General features: G+C 37.6%; 3 protein-coding genes across 5 annotated transcripts; 2 read left to right on the top strand and 1 right to left on the bottom strand.

The window, feature by feature from the left end:
• The first annotated feature begins 767 nt into the window (after positions 1 to 767).
• LOC18603746 (S-adenosyl-L-methionine-dependent methyltransferases superfamily protein) lies at positions 768 to 4,167 on the top strand. The gene is made up of 9 exons (XM_007035891.3): positions 768 to 1,532; positions 1,608 to 1,721; positions 1,791 to 1,859; positions 1,944 to 1,963; positions 2,046 to 2,098; positions 2,208 to 2,238; positions 2,372 to 2,450; positions 3,308 to 3,447; positions 3,631 to 4,167. Exons 1-9 carry the CDS (start codon positions 1,184 to 1,186, stop codon positions 3,649 to 3,651), a joined length of 876 nt encoding a protein of 291 aa, XP_007035953.3. The 5' UTR covers positions 768 to 1,183; the 3' UTR covers positions 3,652 to 4,167.
• A 1,210-nt stretch (positions 4,168 to 5,377) lies between these two features.
• Positions 5,378 to 12,160, top strand: LOC18603745 (calmodulin-binding transcription activator 3-like). Its single transcript, XM_018119452.2, is given in 13 exon segments — positions 5,378 to 6,050; positions 6,535 to 6,654; positions 6,856 to 6,971; positions 7,742 to 7,830; positions 8,066 to 8,111; positions 8,337 to 8,613; positions 8,801 to 9,075; positions 9,345 to 9,737; positions 9,843 to 10,501; positions 10,716 to 11,292; positions 11,375 to 11,683; positions 11,810 to 11,854; positions 11,856 to 12,160. Coding segments are annotated over 13 exon segments (2,985 nt in total). The 5' UTR covers positions 5,378 to 6,010; the 3' UTR covers positions 11,895 to 12,160.
• A 3-nt stretch (positions 12,161 to 12,163) lies between these two features.
• POK1 (phragmoplast orienting kinesin 1) lies at positions 12,164 to 25,091 on the bottom strand. 3 transcript variants are annotated; one of them, XM_018119450.2, is made up of 35 exons: positions 24,450 to 25,091; positions 24,206 to 24,361; positions 24,017 to 24,100; positions 23,800 to 23,919; positions 23,588 to 23,701; positions 23,406 to 23,498; positions 23,159 to 23,319; positions 23,006 to 23,080; positions 22,159 to 22,246; positions 22,006 to 22,064; positions 21,826 to 21,889; positions 21,632 to 21,697; positions 21,396 to 21,557; positions 21,203 to 21,307; positions 20,828 to 21,063; positions 20,685 to 20,754; positions 20,552 to 20,605; positions 20,388 to 20,446; positions 19,847 to 19,913; positions 19,711 to 19,758; positions 17,554 to 19,477; positions 17,399 to 17,460; positions 15,927 to 17,243; positions 15,737 to 15,844; positions 15,336 to 15,499; positions 15,157 to 15,244; positions 14,956 to 15,030; positions 14,188 to 14,427; positions 13,827 to 13,925; positions 13,668 to 13,742; positions 13,531 to 13,589; positions 13,024 to 13,135; positions 12,825 to 12,938; positions 12,578 to 12,741; positions 12,164 to 12,487 (listed from the first exon to the last, which is right to left on the bottom strand). In XM_018119450.2, the coding sequence occupies exons 1-35, from the start codon at positions 24,945 to 24,947 to the stop codon at positions 12,472 to 12,474; spliced, it is 6,996 nt and encodes a 2,331-aa protein (XP_017974939.2). In that variant the 5' UTR covers positions 24,948 to 25,091; the 3' UTR covers positions 12,164 to 12,471. The 3 variants fall into 3 exon arrangements, with proteins under 3 accessions (XP_017974939.2, XP_017974940.2, XP_088661414.1); XM_018119451.2 differs by lacking the exon at positions 12,164 to 12,487 and having other exon boundaries at positions 12,574 to 12,741; XM_088805288.1 differs by lacking the exons at positions 12,164 to 12,487; positions 12,578 to 12,741; positions 12,825 to 12,938; positions 13,531 to 13,589 and having other exon boundaries at positions 13,032 to 13,135.
• Between the last annotated feature and the right edge of the window lie 73 nt (positions 25,092 to 25,164).

Here is a 25,164-nt window from a genome sequence, read left to right as displayed (position 1 = left end):
TTTTTTTTTTGCAGTGCCTTTGACTTTTGTGAATTAATTTTTATGTCTTGTTGTTGTTTCTTATTTATGTTCTGATTTAGTAGGAGTAGGTTTGTGAGGTTAGGTAAGGACAAACGTAAGAACTTGCTCTACCAAGCTGTTGAATGAATAGAAGATTTTCTAACTCTTTATTTCATTTATTTCTTGACTCTTTAGTTGTCTGTTATTTAGTGTCCATTTCTAATTGAGGAAAAGGCTGAACCATGATGTTGTTTCTGGTGATCATTAGGCTGTTTCATGTTTTCGAAAAAACATGCAAAAGCAGGATCACGTGGATATTTTTTGTATTTCCCTTCAATCTTCTATCAAATTTTGAGATCATTAGATGTCACAGAAAATGGGTGGTTAAAATATCAAAAGTTGCAGCCTTTGCGTCATTGGTCTGTAGCACAGCTATCAATATATATACATGTAATGTGTGTGTTTGTGTGAGAAAGAACCTAGATGAAAGAAAAGATGTTAACATGTGTTAATAGGAGAAGTTTGGACTGTCTTTGGTCTGTTTCACTTTGTTGGGTTGGGTTGGGTTGGGTTGGGTTGGGTTTGTCCTATCCCATCCTTCTGCTCCTTAGGTCTTCTCCACTACTCTGCAGGCCTTAAACTTACATTGTTTTTGAAGTTTGTTTAATGATTATGTCTAGACTTGCTCATCTTTATGTTTCTATGAGCTTACTTCACAAAAGATTATTAAACAGAGCCATATTGTTTTCTTTATTAAGCGGTCATGGTATGTTGTACATCTGAGTAGTTCAAAGCCTAAAATAGGTGCTCAGTCGTTTTCTCAGGTTTATCCTGTCTTCCTCCAACATCCATAGCATTCAAGCGGTTGCAACTAAACCACAATGCTTCTTGCCTGGCGTTAATTGATGCTGCTGAAGCTGAACAACTCTGACACAAGATTGGAATTCATGTCGAATATCCTTGTTTAGAGAAAAAAAAAAAAAAAAAAAAGACAAGAAATGAAAAACACTTCTTTAACATGATACAAGACAAGAGCACGGCAAAACTAAAGCCTGTTGTCCACATGACTGTCAGGTAGTTTAAGGGCAATCAATGAATGACTTCAAGTTCCAACAGGCAAAATAGAAATAGATCAGGAGATTAAAACAAGTACACGTGTTCGAAATACATTGTAGTTGATCTGATGATAAACATAGCCAATCCCTACGAAACTCCACGGTGTTCCAGCGACAGCCTGATCATTTCAACAACTCTGAAAAGCTCTGAACTAACATTTTGCAACTCCAAACCCAAATCCGATTACAACGCCATCAACAAATCACGGCTCAGCTTAAACAGACTTGCAGAAAGGATGACCCTGGGGACACCACCAACTCAAGCGTACGGTGAGCCATGGTACTGGGACAACCGCTACGCCCACGAATCAGCTCCCTTTGATTGGTACCAAAAATACCCTGCCTTAGCTCCCCTTGTCCACCTTTATGTCCCCCACCGCCACCAACGCATTCTCGTTGTCGGCTGCGGCAACTCAGGTACCAACTCCTCAAATTAATGCATACCCTTTTCAGATCTCTCATTTTTATGTAACAAAACTCCACATTTTGCAGTGTTCAGTGAAGACATGGTGAACGATGGATACGAGGATGTTGTCAATGTTGATATATCCTCTGTGGTCATCGAAGCTATGCAAACTAAGTACTCCAACCGTCAACAGCTAAAATGTATCCTTGTAGAAAGATTTCGTGTATTGTAGACATGTTCTTGTGGTTATTTCCTTAATGATTATGCAGATATTAAAATGGATGTACGAGATATGAGTCCATTTCAAGCTGGTTCCTTTGATGCAGTTATTGATAAAGGTGCCATTTTGTTTTGTTATTTTGTTAATTTAATGATTGTTGGCTTTAAACTTTTACTGATCTTCATTTGACATGGTGTTGCAGGGACTCTTGATTCTATCTTGGTAAGTGCTATGAATTATAGCGCTTCTGTCTTTGTTGAGATCTGATTTTGATAATAAGATGGTGGGCAATTTTTGTCTGCAGTGTGGAAATAATTCGCGTCAGAATGCTACTCAAATGCTTGAGGAAGTCTGGAGGTATAATGAACCTTGAAAGTTACTAGAATTGTCTTACATTATTGTTTTCCTTTTATGGGTTGTCTTGATCCGTTCACCATATATTGAAGCAGTTGATAACACACTATAGGGTCCTCAAGGATAAAGGAGTCTATATTCTGGTAACTATACTCACCTTCTGCAAGTTCAATCAAAAAACTTTTTCTGAAGCATGGATTTGAGTTTTGAGTTAATTCACAATGTGAGTTTGCTGTTAATTATCTGCTTCCCTAACTGTTCTTGTAAGTGCTGCAGATAACATATGGAGCACCAGCATATCGTCTTGGCTTGCTGAAAGAGTCAAGCATTTGGAGCATAAAACTGCATGTGATAGGTTGATAGAATTCCCATTCTAGTTATTCTGTTGTTGATATCATATATTTTCCCACCTTATGTAGTGTAAGGATTTATATGTTCAAGTTTTCAGTCCATATACTTTGTCATTATGCTTTTGCTGTGGGGCTTAGGAGGTACTGACTACTGACATTTAAATGATAAGAGTTGAGGCCATCTTGCCTAGAGTTGATATTTGCTTTTTACAATCATGTATGGACTATAGAGAACATAAGGGATTCGTTTTGATACATGACAAGGTCTAGTGGGCATTAGCTTACACAATGGGAGCCATCCCATAATCTCAACCTCTCTTCCCAAGGTTTGAACTTGAATCCTCAAAGTGAAAATCGCAGGGTGCAAACTGCTGGTTGTCACAAGGTTTATAGACTTAAACAAATAAGAATTGGCCTTGCAATTTTTTCGTTGATTATGAAAAGGGAGAGTGACATTTGAATTACCTAGTTAACAATTAAGATGCACAGGATCACAATTTCCCCTCACTCTTCCTTTGAAATGAATGTTATCAAAGAAAAATGGCCACAAGTTGTGGAAGATGAGAGACAGCAGTGTATGTTTATTTTATCACTTGGCATATGTAGAACAGCAAATTTTTTGAGTTATCTTACTTTACTGCCTGAAAGCTTGAGACTACAAATGTCAACCAACCTAACCACAGGAAAAAACACATCAGAATAAGAACAGGATCCATGAGATTTACTGATCTTGACCCTAGAAAACTAGTTTCATCCTCCATATATAGGAGCGTGGCATGGATGATAGGCTTTTAATCTAGTAAAAGAAGTAATGCTCAATCTTTTTCAGATGCTGCTCTTAATCTAGTTGTCTACCATGCAGTGAAATTTGGACCAGAAGGAAGTTCTGAACAGCCAATAAGGGAATTGACAAACCCTGTACCATTGGAGGAGGGTGGAAGCTCAGTAGAAGATGTACTTGGAAAGAACCCTGACGTCCATTATATTTATGTTTGTACCAAGGTTTGAGAAAGAAAGTTTTCTTGTCAACACTTTTCTTTCTTAGTACTCCAGTGGCTAAAAGTCAAAACTGGTTTGGCTTTCTTGCTTTAAAAAAAAAAATAAAATCGTGATTTGAGTGCATCTAGGTGCTGTTTCCTTTGTCTATGAATTGATTCTCAAGCATTTACTTTTTTCCTTTCAAAGGAAGCCAAGGCCAAGGAATGAAGTGGCAGCTGATTGAAGCAGATGAGGACCTTGAACCTTTTGCAGTAGAATTCTTTTTGCTGTACCTGATTGTAGCTTTAGTTCAGTGGTGTTTGTACCATGATACCACGAGCTATTCCAATTTAATCTGGCCATAACATTCAGAGAATTTGTAATAACTTAACTAGCTACAGCAGTTTTTGTTAGCTTTCAACAATTGCCTAAATAGTACCTCTTGTTCCCCGCTACGGCATGCACCTAGGTAAACAGGTGAAACCTTATTTTCAGAAAGGAAGAACGGATACTTTCAGGGAGGGGATTTGAACTTGAGACCCCATCTTTTGAAGGAGAGCGTTAGTATCGGTGAGGTTTGCTTTGACCAGGTCTTACCCTTTCGTATGATCTTAAGAAAGCTTCTGGGGTTTCCTTAGTTAAATTATGGAAACTTGCAATGCTGATGGGAAGGGGCTTGTGATGTTCATATGATGATGCCTGTCATCTTCTTAATGAACCAGGAATCTTATTTTTGTGACAAAAGGGTGAGAATTTGTTTCCCAACCTGTGCATACATGTCTTGGAAAGTGACTGAGCCCCACTTTTTGCATTTTTCACGTGTAATGGCAAATTGCTATCAGCTGGAGTGGGCTTTATCTAGTGATGAACGGTTGAACGACCTAGCCTTTTGCTTGCTTTAAACCAGGGAGAGTGTCTGCCTTGTAAACAGGGTGGATTTGAAATGCTGATTGTTGACTAGAATTGCCTTTATCTGGCGTATTAGCCAAGTTGATGATCCAAATTCACCGATCCGGGGAGGGTAGCCAATGGTCACAACTGGTTACAATTCTGGTAGAAGATAACACCACGACTTACCAAGCCCCCTTGTCGTAAAAAGACAAAAAAGAAAGAAATGCAACAGGGTGGAAATCTGCCTACCTCATTCTAACAGGCAACGTAGCAGCAACCAGGCAATTCCGTCAACTGTAACTCTAAGCATTAACAAACAAACAGGAAACTGCCAGTGTTGCTTGCCAACACATCATTTTTATAGTCTCTTTCTTGCTTCCTTTTGGATGAATGAATCTTTATTCATCCAAAAAGAAACACATCATTGTAGTAGTAATTATGATGAGAAAACCCTCCTATTAATTATCCCACCGGAGTTAGAATCCTAGCCTAGAATGCCATAACTAGTATTTCCAGGTAACAGATGGGATCCTGAGAGAAAGACATTGCTATAATTGTGTAATGAAATCTCATAGATGAGCTAGCTGGGTTGATGGGGGCAGTCTAACATTTACCAGCAGGGACAGCAACCATCAATTTGCTCACCATTTCCTCTGTCACTCTCAGAACTTAATTGCCGATATCAATTCAATAATGTGAATCGGGTGGCAATTTTATTGTGCAGCAGAAACTCATCTCCCTGTATGTATCAGTGTTACCATGTCAAATGGAATTCCAAGCGTTGGGTCCATTTCCTATTTACATCTTAATAATTCCCACCTAACAGAATTTATACACCCTTAATTTAGAAAATTCTCACCATCTTAGCTTTGCAAAATATTTAATTTAAACTCTTTAAGTTAAAGTTAAAAATTGACGAAATTGATTTCAAAATTTTTAAAATTATTTAAAAGAAATAAAAAAAATATATAAATGAAATCTTTTAGTTTCTTGCACTGAAAAGAAATCTCGTATTAATTACGAGATTATTATCTCCTAAATTTTCCTCCCTTTTATTCAGGGATGCAATTGAATTGGATATATTTTCTTTCTCGAAAACAATAAATTGTTGGATACTTATCGGATGTTTTGGATATACGGAACCGAACCGGAACCATCACGGAGATGCATCAGGGTCTTAATGCACGTGCAGGTACGGAAACGAGCTTTGGGGAAGACACCCTTGGAAATTTTCGGTCGCCACGTCAGTATATACATCCTTTCCCTCCTCCGAGCTTGAGTGTGAACACGAACCGTGCAGTCGTTGACGACTTTATTTAATTTTTTAAATATTTTTTTTAGCCTTCTATCTAGTCTGTGCTTTTCTCTTTTACGCTTTATTATCATCAGTGAAGCTCACGCGCTTCTCTTCTTCCTTCTTTCCTCTCTCCGTTTCTGTCTTCTCTGTTTTGCTTTATTAGCCCCTCCATCGACAACGACAGCATAAGAAGAAAAGGCCTCTCTTTCTCTCTCTCCATTGTCGATTGTATTTTTTAAAAAAAATTTCTGCTTTTTTTTTCTGTTTTTGTTTAATAAGGCTTTTGGGTGGTTGTTGAAATCTCTTGAAGAGCCTCTCTCTCCCTATGTGTTTTGGTATGTTCATCGTGAGGAGAGGAGAGGTTGGCTGATGAAATCTGGGTTCTTCGCTTGATTAACAATGGCTCAAGGCAGAAGATACCTCCCTAATCAACAATTAGGTCTCTTTTTCTTTTCCCCTTTCCAAATATGTTATTGCAATGTGATTTTAATGATTCAAGTTCCCCCCCTTTTTTTTTCCTGTGTAAAAGATTGCTTCTTTTGAGTGAAACCGAGTTGCATGAGTTTATTGAGTGAACACGTTCGAGTTTATTGTCAGTGTAAAGTTAACACCTTTAATCCGAAAAGAAAAGCTGGCCCTCAGCCTCGCATGTAATTTTATCCAATTTTAATGTAAAAGGTTGAATGAATCTCTTCTTCATGCTTTATTTGGAACCGCTGATTCATTGTTGATATGAAAGGTACAAATTTTTGTTTCCCTCTATTGCTCTTGAATTCCTAGTATTTATTTCAATGAATGTCTGTAATGTTTTGTAGACTTGCTTTAGATGGTTTTCTTTTTTCATGCAGGGTTTGTTTATTTACCGTATCTGAGTGTTGCATGTTTAAGATATTTTTGTTTAATTGGCTGATGGAATGTGGCAGACCTTCAGCAGATACTGCAAGAAGCACAACATCGATGGCTTCGTCCTGTTGAAGTTTGCGAAATACTTAGCAACTACCCCAAGTTTCGTTTATCAGACAAGCCTCCCGTTAAGCCTCCAGGTCTTCACTACTTTCTTTTATTCCCATATCTGCTTATTATACATATTGTGCTACATTTGTTTCAATAGTTTATCCATCTTTTCTATGCTATGCTCAATCTTTTCATTAATCAATGTCTATAAATTTTTTTGTTAAATTACATTTTTGTTTCATCAAATTTGTGATGTTTCTTGCAAGTAGCGACTGAAAATTGCTTTTCAGCTGGATCTTTGTACCTGTTTGACCGGAAAACAATTCGATACTTTCGCAAAGATGGTCATGATTGGAGGAAGAAGAAGGACGGGAAAACTGTCAAAGAAGCTCATGAAAAGTTGAAGGTGTGCTGTTCAATTTGTTATTAGTAAGTTTTTATTTTCAGAGGTTGGTCCTAAGCAGTGTGGCTAGAATGCTCCAGAGCTATAGTTCTCTTTTTCTGGACCATTTAAGATGTTACTGTTTGGTTGCATTGTTTGTGGCAGAAACTAAACGAATATGAATAATGGTTAAGAAATACGTGACCCTGCAAATTTTTCTAATTTCAAGCATCAAATATGATAAGATAACTTTGGGCCATCTTTTCCTGTCATAATCTCCAATCTTTTAACTTTTGAGTGTAAATTCCCCAGAGTCCATTGGTAAGTGTCTTGCTTGACTTAATTTCTGAATTAATTATGATATTAAAAGCACAGCTTTACGTAAATTGTTTATTTTTTTCTCAATGTGTATGCACATCCTCTATGGAGCACTGTTGTATGTTATTTAGATGTAGGATAGAACTACTATTGCAGTGACATACATCTTTCAAAAAAAAAGTATAGAACTACTATTAACACGGAAGTGGATGACCTTTCAAGTTAAATTTCCCATTTTGTAATGTAAATACAGTGTTGATTCTATGGAATCAAGAGGTAAACAATTTGTAAAAAGAACTAAAATCTTGAAAAGTTGATCACATTGTGCCTTTACATCCCTGAGCCTATATTATCATATTGAGCACATAAATTTCTAAGGACATCTACTATCTGAAACTGATTTCTGTAGACTTCCATGAAGAAGCTACTTGTTCATGTAACTTTTAAGTAACATGTGCTCCAGTTGACTTTTGTAGATTGGAAGTGTGGATGTTCTTCATTGTTACTATGCACATGGGCAATTCAATGAGAATTTTCAGCGTCGTTGCTATTGGATGCTTGATGGGTGAGTGGATTTCTGAATCTGTACACCCCCTAAAACAGTTTTTCAGCAACATTGTTAATGGATTCTCTTGTTTCTGTTTCACCCATGTTCTCTTGTGTTGTAGCTCTTGTAGAGTGTAACATCATTCAATTTGTTCCTTTGAAATATATTTTCTGAATAATACTATTTCATGAATAATTACTTCCTCTTTTTCGATGTTTTATTGTATCTTCATTTGTTAGCCTTATATTTTCAGGCAGTTCGAGCACATTGTTTTTGTTCATTACAGAGAAGTAAAAGAGGTATTCACTCTCTCTTTCTGGGGGATTAAGCTAAAATGAACACTTTGCAAAAAACTTTGTACCCTGTGTCCACAAGAAATGCTCTTTAGGGTACAAAGATCTTCATCCTGTAACTGTAATGATGGAGTATCCATGCTATAACTCAAAAGAGATTTAAATTGACTTTGATTTTAATTTTTAAATGTCACATGTTGGTTTTGTATAATGTGCTGGCATGCTCTACAGGGGTACAGATCTGGAATCTCCCGTATACTAGCAGACCCAGGATCACAGAGTGAAAGCCTGCAAACTGGTTCAGCTCCTTCCCTAGCACATGAAAATTCACCTGCTCCTACAGTTCAGACATCTCACGCATCAACAAGCAGAATTGATTGGAATGGGCAAACATTGTCTTCTGAATTTGAAGATGTTGACTCTGGGGATTATCCAAGTACCTCTTCTCCTGTCCAACCTATCTATGGTTCCACATCATGTACTGCTTCATTGGAGCCTGAAGTTGCAGGTGTGGTCAATTATTTGTTGAAATCAAAGATATGTTATTATCAACTTTAAAATAATAATTGAACATGAAATAACAACAATGTCATGCACCTGAAAACTCAGGTCTTTAATATGTCCTTATTTAAACAACCTTTAGGATCTTCAAAGATATTGGCTGATTGTCCATTTTTCCGGTTTTCCTGAATCAGGAAGGAATCCTCCTGGTTCATGGTTTGCAGGATCTAATTGTAATAACAGCAGTGAATCATGTTTCTGGCCTGAAATCCATCACTCAGTTGCAGATACCATTAGCATGCCAGACCAAAAACTCTATGTTGAACGACCTACTACTGGTGACTTTATAACGCATAAAGAAGCAGAGGTGAGACTGCATGATGTCTCAGATGTTGTAACACGTGGAGATAAGTTAATCAGTGATGTAGAAGCCCAAGCAGCGGGAGAATCTCCCCAGAAAGTAATTGAGGTATGTTATGCCCAGTATACAAGACATCTGCAGGTTGTAGTCTGCATAGTTCTTATTGACATTGGGGTCTTAGAACTCAGGAGGTATACATGCTGTCTGATTGCTTGTTGCAGCTTTAGCTCAATTCTCGTAAATGCAAATGACTAATATATTACTGTTCTTCTAGGGTTTAGTGATACTTATATGATGTCATAGGATCTATCCATTTCAACTTACATGTTTTTCCAGGTATGTTGAAAATTCCTCAAGTAACAATTGACCTCCTGCAGGTGCCCCAGGCGTATGGTTTCGGTTTGATGGGTCTACTGTCTCAGAATTATTCTGGTCCCCAAAAGGTAGTCTCCTCTTCCGCTCAAATTGAGAATGAATCCAAAGGCAGTGGTTTAAATAATGATGAACCAGGGGAGCTTAAAAAGCTTGATAGCTTTGGAAGATGGATGGATAAAGAAATTGGTGGAGATTGTGATGATTCGTTGATGGCTTCTGACTCTGCCAATTATTGGAATACACTTGACACTGAGACTGATGACAAGGAAGTGTCCAGTTTATCCCACCATATGCAGTTGGATGTAGATTCCTTGGGTCCTTCTCTTTCTCAGGAACAGTTATTTAGCATTGTTGATTTCTCGCCTGACTGGGCTTATTCAGGTGTTGAAACCAAGGTATATATTTAGCTCAGATAAGTGATTTGCCTGTGATATCTTGTGAAAGCACTTTCCATTTGTTTTCATGAAATCATGCTGATCAATAAATGCTTCTTTGTTTAGGTTTTAATCATTGGAAATTTTTTGCGAACCAAGGAGCTTTCTAGTGCAGCGAAATGGGGCTGTATGTTTGGTGAAATTGAAGTTTCTGCTGAGGTTTTGACTAACCATGTGATTCGTTGTCAAGTTCCTTCTCATGCTCCTGGGTGTGTTCCATTTTATGTCACCTGCAGCAATAGGCTGGCATGCAGTGAGGTAAGAGAGTTTGAATATCGTGAAAAGCCACCTGGATTTTCATTTACCAAGGCTGTTAAAAGTACAGCAGCAGAGGAGATGCACCTGCACGTTCGTCTAGCAAAATTGTTAGATATTGGCCCAGGGAGAAAGTGGTTGGATTGTTCTGTTGAGGAATGTGATAAATGTAGGTTGAAAAATAACATATATTCGATGGAAGTAGCCAATGCAAATGAGAGTATACAATCTAAAGACGGATTGATTCAGAATTTGCTGAAGGAAAGACTTTGTGAGTGGCTACTATATAAAGTTCATGAAGATGGTAAAGGTCCACATATTCTGGATGACAAAGGTCAAGGAGTTATACACTTGGCTGCTTCTCTTGGTTATGAGTGGGCAATGGGCCCTATAGTTGCTGCAGGAATAAGTCCTAATTTTAGAGATGCACAAGGTAGAACAGGGCTTCACTGGGCGTCATACTTTGGAAGGTCAAATTTTTTGCCATTTTGTTCATATATCTAATTCATGTTGATTGCCCCTTTATATTCTATTCTGATGAATTTGTATTAGTTTTTAAAGTTCAAGTTTTAAAATCAATTGCATATCCCTACTCTTGAATCACCTCAGCTAAAAAAAAACAGAATCGTTTTGATGGCTGTATACTGATGACCATTCTTCATTTTTCTCTTACCCTTTCTCCAGAGAAGAAACTGTCATCGCACTGATTAAACTGGGTGCAGCTCCTGGTGCTGTTGATGATCCCACACCAAGTTTCCCTGGTGGACGAACTGCGGCTGATTTAGCATCAAGTAGAGGACACAAAGGAATTGCTGGATACCTGGCTGAAGCTGACTTGATCACCCATCTCTCTTCGTTGACTGTTAATGAGAATGTGGTAGGCAATGATGCTGCAACTACAGCAGCAGAAGAGGCCATTGAGTCTGCTGCTCAAGTTGCTCCATCTAATGGGGCATTAGATGAGCACTGCTCATTGAAAGGGTCCCTTGCTGCTGTTAGAAAATCAGCTCATGCAGCTGCTCTAATTCAGGCTGCTTTTCGGGCTCTTTCATTCCGGGATAGACAATTAACTGAAGGCAATGATGAGATGTCCGAAGTTTCACTTGAACTAGGTCTTCTTGGGTCTTTGAACAGGCTTCCAAAGATGAGTCATTTTGGGGACTATTTGCACATTGCAGCTGCAAAGATCCAACAGAAGTATCGTGGCTGGAAGGGAAGGAAGGAATTTTTGAAGATACGAAATCGAATTGTGAAAATTCAGGTAATTGAGATTAATCATATGTCTTATATTAGGTAGGTTTCCAGATGATAAAGTTTCAAAATGAGGTTATTATTGCTTTCAGGCTCACGTGAGGGGACATCAAGTTCGTAAACAATATAAAAAGGTTGTTTGGTCTGTTAGTATAGTTGAAAAGGTAATCCTACGATGGAGGCGTAAAGGTGCTGGTCTACGAGGATTTCGTGTGCAAAAATCAATTGAAAATGCAGCACCAGAGATAGAGATAGGTGATGAATATGAATTTTTACGACTTGGTCGACAACAGAAAGTTCGGGGAGTTGAGAAAGCTCTAGCAAGAGTCAAGTCCATGGCTCGGGATCAAGAAGCACGTGACCAGTACATGAGGCTAGCTACAAAATTTGGAGAATCGAAGGTAATTTTTTCCACCTGTTATTGCATTTGTCATTATCCTATGATTTTGATGGTAAGATGCCCTCTGTTCTTGAATGTAAATCTTTTTCTGAAGTTTGCACCTGAATGCATTCTCTTTAGTGCACAGGTTAGTGACAAAGGAAGCAGTGATAGCAGCAACGTGGAAACCCACTGAAGAAAAGGAGGAAAATTTGCTTGCATTTTGTGGGTGATCGATGATTCCAGTCCCAGCTAATATTGTCAAAGGCTTTTTGTGCCGTTAATTGGTATATATAGCTATTGATCCTGCCCCTAACTACTGCCTAACATGCTTTACACGACGATTTTGTCTGCAATAACTCTTAGGATAGAAGGGATAGCAAGGGGAAGGGAAGAGGGGCTTGTAGATTTAACATTTTCTTTTTCTATATACCCTTTGTAAACAGTAATTAATTTTATTTTTCATTGGAATGGATAGATGCCCTTTATCTTATAGTAACCGTTGGTGCTTAATCCAGAACTTCATTAAAGACGAATGCCATTCCATTACAGCTAAAAGACTAAGCAAGGACGTGTCTTCTTTTTTTTTTTTTTTTGAAATAAAAGCAGAAACAAAATATTTTATTTACACGTAATTTATGCACTGAAAGATATGTGAATAATCAGATGCTTAACAAATTACCTTGAATGTCTCCATTTCCCATATCCTGGCGTGGAGAAGATGAAATGCAGAAGGAAAAACAATTTGAAGAAAGATGTGGGATAGATTAGGCTCTGCTAGAAAGGCAGATACGGCGACTGAAGCACAGTTTAATCCTTGTGTTTCCTGTTAGCCATCACAAATTCATAAATCTGACTATGACTGCATAAAAACCCTCAATGACCATATTATCACCGCTACAAACTGACCACCTACCTATATTTTGCTTCAATTCCTTGTCCACATGTTTTACCATGCAGTTGACGGCCATTAGTCCTACGAAATTGAGCCAGTTCAGTGTTCACTCGAGAAAGCAGCCTTTCGGAATGTGCCAGTCTCTTGGGGAAATCGAAACCACCCAGATTTGATGGACCATTCTCCTGTTACATCGATAAAACTTTAAACAATAAGGTTTAAAAACTATCAAGTTGTGAACAAACTGTGTGCTGACATCAACTCAAACCTTAATCTGTGATGTCTGATTTGTTTGCTTTTGGTTACTTGATGATGTTCCTTCGAGCGTTTTTATGAGCTCATCCAATTCCGCAACCCTCTTTATCAAGTTGGTCTTCTCCATCTGTGGGGAAGGAGGTGAGGGTAACACACCGTGTAAATTTCACTAAAGACAGAACGTGTACAAGGAGAAACACGATTGGAATTACCTTTAACATTTGATTCTGTGCAGAAAAAAACTGGTCTCGCTGCTGAAGCTGCTCTAAACTCAACTGTGCAGTGAGTATATCTGCATCTTTCTTACTTATTTCAGATAAGCAACTGCAGGGACAAGGTACACGATTAAGCATTTAATAACCCATCGAATGCAAGGAAAATTGGCCACAAAAAATGCATAAAGAGACGATGAAGATCTTCCAAGTTTAATATAATCCTTTTCCAACCATTTCATGGATTCTCCTCCTTGCACATCGCGCATTGACAAGCCAACACCTTAATCTCAAAAGAAATTATCTCAACTACTTGAGTTTGAATTGGGTTAAAAGAAAATACCCTTTTCTGACATATATTACTTGATTATATATTTATTCTCTGTTTGAGTTATAAAGCCGACTAATTCTGGATTCCTCAATTCTAACATTGTACAGGCTAAGGAACATAATTATAAGGGAAGAAACAGATTTATGACTCATTGAACCAAAAAAGGGGCGGCTAACCTCTCTTTTTCCTCTATGAGATCATTAACCTGCTTTCTTAAGTTGAGAATTTCTTGCTCCTAACACATGAAATGAAATATACATTAGGACTATAATTATTCAGAAAATAGATGAATTAAAATGTTGGTCATGCATACCTTTGCAAGGAACTCTTCTGCTTGCTGATGAGCCTCCTCCACTAATTTTTTAACCTGGTGCTGGTCTATTAAGTTCTGGAACATGCAGAAAAGTATGATGCCCAAATGAGGAAGTCGCCTAAATATTCATGCTTGAAAAGGCAATAATCTGAATCTTACTGCATAATTAGTCATGTCCAATTTGACACCAAGTAAATCCCTGATGACATCATGTGTCATGCTTTCTGCTGCAGCTAGCCTCGTGTTTAGCATGCATATCTGATCCGGTATAAAATGAGTTAGAAACTTCATGATTGATTACAAGTAATACAACTGCCCGCACAGAAAGATGTATGCAAGTGAGCATTAGGTCCGTTTCACACGGTGAAGAAAGATGCTATAGAAAAGTAACAATTAGACCTCCTTTTAGATACAATATGAAGTTGCTACAGAGGTTAAAGTAGAAATGAAATTTATTACTCTATGTTAATGATAGGCTCAGAAAGTCTCCTTAAAAGGCAATAAATTAAAAAATCTAGACCTCTTTTTGCCGACTAGCTGACACTGCTTCCAGCTCTTCTATGCGAAGCCTGGCCATTGACAATTCTTGATCCTTCTCTGAATTCATTTGTTGTACTAAACTTGCAATGCACCGGAATGGTGAGCTTGAACCCCTGCTTCTTGCTGAGGTTTTCTCATTTTTGTCCGATATTGGTACTGTTGATGTTGAAGATGGCAAATCTGTTTTCACTTCACGAACCATGGCCTCCAAGGTCTTGTACTGTTCAACAAGTGGGTATGGAACATATGCAGCATGTCCACAAGTTTGACATGAAAGACAAATCTTATAATTAAAAGGAAGAGGGAAGACCATTAAGGGCTAAGAAACCTGCTATTACTTTTCGTCCTCTGATTATGTGAGACTACTTTTCAAAAAAAAAAAAAAAAACTATGTGAGACTACTAATGTAGTTTTTTCGGCATGGGGTAATTTAATGGCTATTCTTATAAATGATGGGATGTTAAAGTCTAGGACTGATAAGCACGATGTCTTGAGACTGATGCCAAATTTTAACCATAATCCTTTTCTTTCAATGGGTGTAAACGAAGTTTATGCTGTGGCATTTCCTATTTTCAAATTGCCCAAGTAATATGATGGGAAGGAATGAGAGCTCCCGAGACAATACTCTAAAACCTCACAAAAGTAATTACCTGACCAATTGGACTCCTTTAGAATCCGATGAATAATAAAAACCGGTACAACTATAATTTGTAAACCTACAGAATATAGTGAGTAGTATAAGTGATACCTTCTGTTGGTACTGTGATGCTTGGGCTTCAGAATGCAACACAAGTTCCGAGATGTACTCTTTGCATTGTTTGATCTACAAAGCATTTGAAAAACTTCATTAAAATACAAGAAAAAGAGATAATATTATAATCATATATTCTACTTTTAAGAAGGCTTATCAAATTGAAAACAGTCAATAAGAAGTAAATTAGGAATCCACCTCTATACTCAGCTCTGCTTTTTCCTTCTCTAGAATTCTTATCTGATCATGTGCCTCATGGAGTTCCAGCAATTTATTGTGCATTTGCCTGCATCAAAACCACTTTCTGAATACCAAAAAAAAAACCAGCAGCAGTAGCGACCACAAATCAAAATAAGAAAGCAAACAGTGGTTTTTACCTAGACGTAAGATCTTCAGTTTGTTCAGCATTTGAGTTAACTGAATGCACAACATCAGCAAAGTTATCTACTTTTGACAATCTATCTCTCAGAGCTTGGAGTTCATGCTCTAAAGAATTTCTGATCAACCGATGCCTCTCTACCTCCTCATCCAGTTCATATAACTAAGAGTAACAACATGACATGTCAGACTTTTCAATTAAACTAGGGAAAGATAATTTAGTAACCTAGACAGCAAAAAGCATGAGCAGAACAAAAGGTAACACAATAATTACAAAGCCAAATTGCATTTTTACTTTAAAGACAAGAAAATAATTAGCTGTCAATACACTATATAAACTCTATCAGTTCACCAACGTCAGTGAACATTTGTACAGAGATGAAAATTACAAACTCCTAACCTTTTTCTCCAAGACATTTATGGTAGATTCAAGTTCCTCAACAGAATGCTCCAGGATCTTGACTTCCTCCTCCTTTTGTTCAGCATATATTTTACTTGCCTCTGACTCCTAGAGAAAAGAAAAATCCAAGTTTAGTATAAGGAACACTGCCTACATAATATGATTTTTAAAAGAATAAACTGATATGTACCTGACGAGCTTCAACTGCGATAGCTTCATTTTCATCAGCCAATGCATGGGCTATCTCAAGCTTATCATTTAGTGAGAAAATTTCTTCACGGAGTTCATCTCTCTCGCTAGTGACCTTTCTCAAGTCCGCCTCAATGCCTTCAACTGATGAGAGTAAGTCCTTTTCCACTGAATAATTCAAATGAAGGATTTCTTTTTCCAATCCTTTCACCACCTCCTTCTGCTCTTCCAGTCTTTCTTCAGCCTCAGCTTTCTTGAGATAGAGGTCTTTTAAAAGCATTCTCATCTCAGCATTTTGGTCTAACAGAGAGTCTATTGTTTCTTTAGCCTGCTCCAGATTGGAGTTTGATATTAACAGAGCATTTTCAGCATCACTTAGACGATTTTCAAGTTTACTGTGCTGAACCAACAAGTCATCAACTTGATTTGTTTTCATCTCTACCTCATGGCGGACTTGCCTCAAAGCCGACATTAACTTTTCACTTTCATCTTTAATTTCTTTGCTATTGGACGCCGATTCTTGCAACAAGTGAAGATCAAAAAGCAAACCCTCCAACAAAACTTCTTTTCTTTTCAATTCTTTCTTAAGAGAGAAATTTTCATCTATCAAATCATTATGTGAGAGGTCTGCTTCTTGATCTTCTAAATGTTTGAGTTGCTTGCCTTCATTTCCTTCCTCTATGCTTTTCTTATGATAAACCACATTGTCACCTTGCCTAATGGAGTGACTCTTTACTGAAGTATTTACAACTGAGTGAAATTCTGGTCTTTGCAATGGATGAGAACGTAATTCATTGCTGAAGGTTAAAGTTTTGCGGATAAAGTCTCCAAAATAGCACTGATACAAAACAAATAATGAAAATTCTTTCTCCATCATCTCATAGCAAATGTCTTCAAATGATGATCTTGTGTTGCATACAGAGAAAAGCACCCCCTGCCTGATAGATAAAACTTCAGAATATAAAACCTTAAACTTATCCTCAACTTGTCTTTGCATTTGCTGGAAACACCCTTCAAGCAGAGATATTGAGTCGGCTGTTTCAACCAAAGTATAACGTATTTGATCCTGCAGCAATTCATTCTCTCTTTCTTTCAAACTTATTGAATATCTGAGCTTTTCAACTTCATCAATCAAGTTTGATTTCTCTACAATCAATTCTTCACTTGCTTGCTTCCATATACTATTCAACAGTTTTGTGCTTTCATTTGCTTTCAGCAATGCATTTAACATGTAATCAGCTTCTTTCACGGTCGCATGGGCTTCCTCAAATTTTTTTAAGAAGCTTTTAGCAGGACTGATTTTATCATCAGCAAGTGCCTGCATATCAGAAAACATTGCATAGAATTAAAGATCAGCCATACTTCTCGCATTTTGTCTAAATTTGACATTTAGTTATTATATGAAGAAGTTACAGATACACCAATATTGCCTACAGGAACTGCAAAAGAAGACAGTTTAGAGTTAATGCATACCTCTACCGTATTATGGGATCCTGCTTCATCAATCTGCATTGTCAACCCAAACGAAGGAAGCCCTGCCATATGATTAAGTTCATTAATTCCCTTTTTGATATAGTTTTCATACGGTTTTTCATTTTACAAACACAAAATCTAGGTAAATTCTGTACCTTCTGTGTGAGAACATTCTCCAATATCATTCTCGTCAAGGATTGTGGTTAACCAAACATATAATTTATGGAAAACATCCAATGCCTTTCGCAACTCCTTTCTAAGACCAAATGTTACTGACTTTTCTGAGAATTCCAAATCAGATTCAAGTGAGACTCCTTTAAATTTTGTATCATCCATCAGCTCAGCTGTTTTCCTGGAGCAGTGTGATCCACTCAAATTGTTTCCAGAAGCAAAACTTTCAATTGAAAAATCAGAGCTTGATGTTGAAGAATTAGAACTCCAGCTGTCATTTTCAATCACATCCTCTTCATTTGACATGCAGACATTCATACTAGCTTTTGTTTTAATGCAGTCTTTAATTAACTTAAGAATTTCATTTGCCTGAGCAAGTTCACCTTTTATTTGTTGCAGCAGGTGACACTTCAAAGACTTAGCTGCGCCCACTGATTGCAATTTGATTGTAGAAAACTGAAAATTGTTACAGTTCTCATTTAGTTCAGAAAATTTACTCCTTATGTCAAGAATTTCTCTCAGCAAATCCTGAAGCAACTCCTTGTAAACTGAATAGGCTTCGAAAATGTCTGTTTGGAGGGTGGATAAATGGACTTCTGCATCTTTATGAGAAGTATTAATAACATTCTCAGACTCCAATATTACTAACTTTGCCAACTCCACTTGAGCCTTAAGATCATCAACTGTTGGAAACTTTATACGAGCCATCACATTGCTTTGCATTCCCTCAGAAGTGGCTAGCGTTAAGATTGGAATGTCCACCTCAGCGTGATCTCCATAAACAGCCTTGTTGCAATCTACAAGCCATTTTGCAACCAAGAAGGCAGCATCAGCTCGTTTTACTGCCATGGTAAGCTGATCCTCCTTAAGTTTGAGTTCATACAGTAGAACTTTCTCCAAATCTATCTTCTCATTGAATAACATGCTTAATAGGGCTGTGTCATCTGTTTTCATATCGCCCCTTGGTTCCTGAAATTCATTTAAAGCAATTGTCGCTCCCTTCAAGGAACTTAACTTCATCTCCATTTCCACTGTCATCCTCTGTGCATCTTCCAAGCTTCTCTGCAGAAGTAGAATTCTTTCTTCTTTGTCAATGCAAACTCTTGCAGCTCTCTCAACATTTTCACCAACCCAAACGTTAATTTGAGGAAATGAACGAGCAATATTTTCTATCTGCCAAGAGGCATCTTTGAGAGATTTAGAACCATCTAGAAGGAAGCTAGTGAGTTCTAAAGTTGCCCTTTCCCACTCTATACAAGTTGACTTTACTTCCTCCTCTTTAGCCGTGATTGTATCTCTTAGCCTTATATTTTCTTGAGTAACGGAAGCTAGTCTTTCATTGAGCTCCAACTGAAGTGTAGCAACCTCTTCCTGCAAATGAAGAATTGTTCTTGCGGTTTCCATCTCAACCTGTTCACGCACTAAGTCAGCTTCATGCTGGCAAGACAATTGTGATGCCTGAACCTGTTGATATTGACAATTAAGTAATCTGGCATTATCAAGGTCTTTAGTCAATCTATCCAACTTGTCCTGTAAATCCTTTGGATCAATGTCTTCCCTCTCCATGACCAGGCCTTTGTTTTTAGATGCCAAGTGATCTGGTTCAAGGCAATCAATCTGAAGTTTATGAACAGATTCATTTTCCAGTTCTTTATTGCTTATTATTTCCATGTATCTTCTGTTCTCTTCCTGCAGATGCTGCAGCTCTTTAAGTAAATAGATATGCTCAGCCTCCATTGCCTTAATTAGCAATCTTGCATCTATCAACTCCTTTTGAGAGACACTATGTTGCATATCTGAAGCAACACTTATGTTCTCTTCATTTTGATTTTCTAAAGCGACATCATCCTTCTGGGAATAGGATGCTATCTCATCTCCAGAGTCACAACAGACTGATATAGTCTCAACCTGTAAGATAGTTGCCATTTGAAAAGTAAATGTTAAATATAAAGAAAATGTTTGACATAAAATACTTATCCATATTCTTCTGTTATGCATGTTTGTGTATGTCTCTACATCTGGGCATAAGTTTGCCTTGAGAAAAAACTTAAAATGGTCCTTCTCTTTGATGCATCTACATGTAATGAATGCCATTAATGAGTTAATCATGAATAACTGGACAGAACTTGCATTCTTCTTACCAATGAATATTTGTATTCCTCATGATCCTTGGAGGGAGAATAAGCAACCTACAAAGGATGGAACTAGTATAAGCTACCTCAGAACACAGATTAACCTATCTCACCCCTACATTCACTAGTTCATAGTTGTTCTTACAGAATCAGATGCTGATTGACTACAGTTCAAGTATTTTCTCAGTTCCATTTGTAACTCTTCTACTTCCCTGAAGACAGAAACCTTTAATGAGATTACAAGAAATAGAGTAGGAAAAGTTCATCAAAGAAAAGACAAGCTAAAGCATTATTGTATGTGACCGCTCAATTCATAAAAGCACAAAAGAAGAGAAAAGAAACTATGAAAACAGTAGATAGAAGTTCAGATGATCAGTCCACCCTGGATAAACCATATAGAAGGTATCAACAACTGATATGCTCATGACTCATTAAACGAAAAAACAAAATCATTTGGAGACAGCTTAGGCAAACTGATAAAACCACAAAATAATTTGTTTTCATTCTCTGACAACCTTTACCAATATCATGCACATTTTAATAAAATGTGAACATAAAATTAGAGAGTTGCTGCCAAGGCCTTCATTTACAGGCCCAATAGGAGCCAAATTAGAAAACCAAGTGCCACACATGCAGTGCAAACCAACATGCAACACATAGGATAAATTACATTGATTTATTAATACCTCATCAGTTTGGAATTCATATTCCTGCAATCTTCCAACTCCTTCATAGTGTTCCCATCCTGGAGTTCATACCTCGTCAGTTGGGAATTGATATGTAAGAGGATGTACAGATTAGACAGTACAGTTCATAACATAAATAATATGGTGAAATTGTGCATTCCAACCTGATTCTCATATCTAGCAGATAATCTATTCTTTCCTTCAAGAACTTCTAGAAACTGCAAGTCAAGAAAAAGTTTCAGTCTGTTATCATCAGCTCTCAAAGTAAAAATTGCAATAAGATTACCCTCCCCAAACCTGGTTCCGCAATTCCGAAACTTCACCCAGCAATGTTTCTCGCTCTCCATGCTCATAAAAATTTTGAAATCTGGCATAGAAAATGAAGTAGCAGTGAGTCACTGGAATCAAGAGGGGGGCCAGAGTGACAAGAAGGGATTTACTTTTGCAGCTGTTCAAGAAGTCTAATATTCTCTAAAGCAAAACGTGTCACTTCAGGATTTCTGTCAATCTTTGTCTGAAGCAATTCAATCTCTTCCTTCAAAGCTCGATTTTCCTCCGTGAGATACTCCTCAGTTGATACTAGGCCAGTTGACAGCAATTCAAGATTTTTTATCTTCTCCTCCCGAAACCTAAGCATCATTTTAGCCCGTTGAACATCTTCTTCTCTTTGACAAATCTGAAACAGATGGCTTCACTGTTAAGTAACCCCATATAAACAGCTATTAATATTTGTAATTCATCAGAATTGATAAATACAATTCTTAGAGACCATCTGTTATGACGAATTTAGACCTGATTAGCAGAATATGACATACCAAGCGGTTCATTTGCTCAATTTCAGCCTCTAATTTCCGGATTGCTACTTCTGCCATCTTTTCTCTCCTTAAGGAACCAGCTAAAGTAGCTTCCATGCGTTTCATCTGCTAGACATTTATTAGCATAGATTAACTACAAAAATTGTCATATCACCCTTAGGAAGTAAGTTCATAAAATGGCCACAAAAATCACCTTCTTATTGTGAATGTTCTGTATCCTAGAATCTGCCATTTTCTCTCCTGTGTTTTCATTTTTTCCTGAATCGTCTCCCATTTTTGATTCTTCAAAACTTGGCACACAGCTAGTTGGAGAGTTTGGGAAGTTATGATGCTTCAACAAGGAAGACAGCTGGCCCTGTTTCAGATTATACAGTTCAGCTCTACTGTTTTAGAATGTTGAGGAAGAAACAGACTGTGGTTAGTCCATACCTTTAATTGTTGGATTTGCCTCTGCAGTGCATGAACATCACCTGAAGCATCTTCATTCACTTTAGCCTGGAAAAAAGGAAAAGGGGAATGAGAACTCCAATAGGTTGTAACTTCCCTAAACATACATGCATGAACAACACAAATAGATATGAGAAATTTTGTCTTGTTAAGTTGCAAGCATATGAAGTTCATACGTTATTCTGAATAAGTTTGGCACGCTGAGCAAACTTCAGTGTGCTTAGAGTTTCATTTGCAGCACTGCAAGAAAAGAAAGAATAAAGTTACAACAGAAAAAGAAGAAGACGAGGAAAAACAGAAAGAGCCACGAAAAAAAGTTTTATATGCCATTACAAAGAATTAATTGTAAAACAGACCAAATGGATGGGCTGACATTTGCAATAATTGTTGTTTTTGAGTTTCCACCTAGTGAGTCCTGCATTCCAAGTCATCAATATTTGAAACCTTGAAGTGAGGTACCAAGATAATAGAATTATCTTCAATTTAAGAGCTTGCTTTAATTATCTAACCTGAAGCAGAAATGTCAGTCGAGAATCTCTGTAAGGCACATGTCTGTGTTTCCCATGTGCCAGATCCACCAGAGACATTATTACCAGGCTAAAAGAGTGAAAACAGCAAACCAACAAGAAAATTAATTGCAAAGAAAACTTCTGGATTCAATTTGAACGTAAGAAATGTTAATTGAGGACTACCTTCTTACACTATCTAGGCTTTCATTCAACATATACTTTTATCATTCTTGAACAAGATCAAATACACAAGGTATTTGGAAACACTCATTAACCAACCATTTACATAGCAATAATTTGTGTGCATTTTCTGTGTTACAGAAGCTTGACAGCTCCATTGCTGTCTACCTTACATTTAAAGCAACTTGGCAATCAAAAATAATGTCAAGAAATGCCAACCAGTGAACATCTGAATCAACCCTAAAGGAAACTACATTTTTTATGTTTGCAAACACCACTACTATTCCTCTGATTGCGGCTTCAATCACCAAGAATATCACTTTGCACAATAATTTTTGTGCGATTATTATGTATAAACACATTCATGAGTATTAATTGCTTTAAATCTGTAAGAGAGGGAGAAATAGAGTGTATAGTTATTAACACAACAAAGAGGGTTTGGATCTGGCTTGAGATCCATGTCAAAGCTGGTTTGAAACTGCCCTCACTGTTAGCAGAAGAACCACATCAAGTGATACCTTTGCACATTCACCAAAATGACTGAGTACGAAAGAAGAACATAGAAAAGATATCATAGCATTGCATGGAATTTGTGCAACTAACATGCTTGAAAGCTATAATGACTTCAGAGCAACCAGACTGAGTACAAGATCTGAGGTTTAATTACCCAAGAGTTGACAAAGATTTGTTTATGTTTGCTGCTTCTTTCAGACGATCTCCTTCTGCACCGGAGCTCTTCTGCCTAAATTTTCAAGCAAATTATTTTTGTGTTCAAGAAAAAGTAATAAATTGAAAAAGTTGATCCCATAAACATAATTACCTTTCAGAACCAGCTAAATCCACCAAATTTAACCTTGCAAATCTAAAGTGGGTCATAGCATCTTTCTCCCATTGGCTTTCAATGATACAAGTGAAAACACTATGGGATCGGCTGCTCTCGCTGTTCATGTTGGTTGCTGCCATTCTTCTGTTTGCAGCACCCTACGTGTAGCAAAATGACAACAATCATTTTCAGACTCTCAATACATGAATAGAGAAGAAGCACAAACATTCACCATATATATTACCTGCAAGAGAAGCTTGAGAACATCATCAACAGTCCGCACATTATATTCCATAAGATTTTCCACGTATACACCTTTCTTCAAGTCTTCTCTGAGCTACAGCAGGGAAATCAGCATTATGACCTATTACAGTTTAATGTGTGTGGATTACCGAACATGAATCAAAAGGAAAAGTTTTGAATTACTTGAAGATTAGTTGATGAAGGCTCCAAAAGATCCGTTATTTGCTCATTATATATCTCTAGGAAGGAACATTTGCAACTGAACCTCAACTTCTCATCCTTCCTGCTCTCTTCTTCCTACACATACAAATTTTAATAAATTTTTCCCACCCAAACACCAAACAAAAGTATAAACATGAAGTAATTTTAACAGATTGGGGGAATCACATTCTCACCATTCTAATCCTTGAAAATAAATATTCAAATACACGAGGAGTTATTCCACAATTTTCACTGAGCTGGCCTTCCATCTCATATATTTCACCCATCATAGTATATGTTTTGCCACTACCGGTCTGCAGGTAAAGAGTTTCAGAATGCTCAAAACCTGCCCTACAGGATATTACTATATAAGCAAAAAGCTCAATTAGGAAAACCCCCAGAATAACTTACCTGACCATAAGCAAACATACAGCTATTATACCCAGACAAGCAATTCTCCACCATGGGTAGACCAGCTACTCTGAACAGCTTTTCCTACACCAAATAGCAAACATCCACATTACTCAACATGCAAATTATCCACCATTCGCCCTTTAAAACAACAAAATGAGATTACTAAATGTAAATTAAAGATGGAACCTGTGATACGGTCTCGCAAGCTACATTATCAAAGGTAAATCTGGTATCAGGATGTCCTAGCCACACTAAAGTTTGTGCACTCTCCTGCTTCAAACACCGACCGTATCCTTCTGAAACCCTCTCTATCGTACTCAGTGGCCGAATTCTTATCAACACCTAAAAGTCAAAATGAATAAACAAATGACAATAGTAACTCGTTAATTAAACGATAATTTAAACAACAATTAGATGCATGCACAAAAACCTGCACATTGCGATCTCTCCAAAAGGAAGGATCCTCAATGAGCTCGAAATATGGAGCGCCAACCAAGAAATTGGAATTATCCATCATCGAAGTCCCTCTCGAAGCCCTAGAATAAGAGCTGGAGCTCACTCCACCTCTTCCTCCAATAACTTGAGTAACTCTACTGGCAACACAAGTTCCAGCTCCGCCACCGAGCGAAAACCGCGGACCGCTTCTCGCCGGAGTACTCTCAGCGGAGTTCGGCTCGGAATGCAGCTTGCCGTGGCGACCGGTAACCCTCGGGGTTTTATGAAGTGTTCGAGTAGATTCGGATTTGTCTTTAAAATCGAAATCGTGTTCATCTTGATTCTGCGTTTCTTTCTGGTATTGAGACGGATCGGGAATCGAGTTGAGCGGAGTTCTCAGAGGTGGGAAATGAGCCGAACTCGACGAGTTTTCGAACTCGTTCTCATTTGCATTCTTAGAGACGAATCCGGAGCTGGAAATGTCCCTTGACATTGTCGAACGTGGAAGATCCAATTACAAATATTAAAAAAGAAAATCTAAATCTCTCAAGAATAGGAGCTCATGGCTCTGGATTTACATTAATCGATGGGAGACTGGCGTCAGAGAGCGTAAAAACGAAAAAGTATGGATGACGAATGCTTCAGACGGGAGAAGAAGGTTAAGGCCCGCTCGTTTTTCAAATTGAAATACCAACATGTTTTTTGCTTAT

The sequence above is a fragment of the Theobroma cacao genome, chromosome 4 (genome assembly GCF_053813885.1).
Source record: "Theobroma cacao isolate CCN51 chromosome 4, ASM5381388v1, whole genome shotgun sequence".
In the NCBI taxonomy this organism is placed as follows: Eukaryota; Viridiplantae; Streptophyta; class Magnoliopsida; order Malvales; family Malvaceae; genus Theobroma; species Theobroma cacao.
This window is presented reverse-complemented; position numbering and strand designations above follow the sequence as displayed.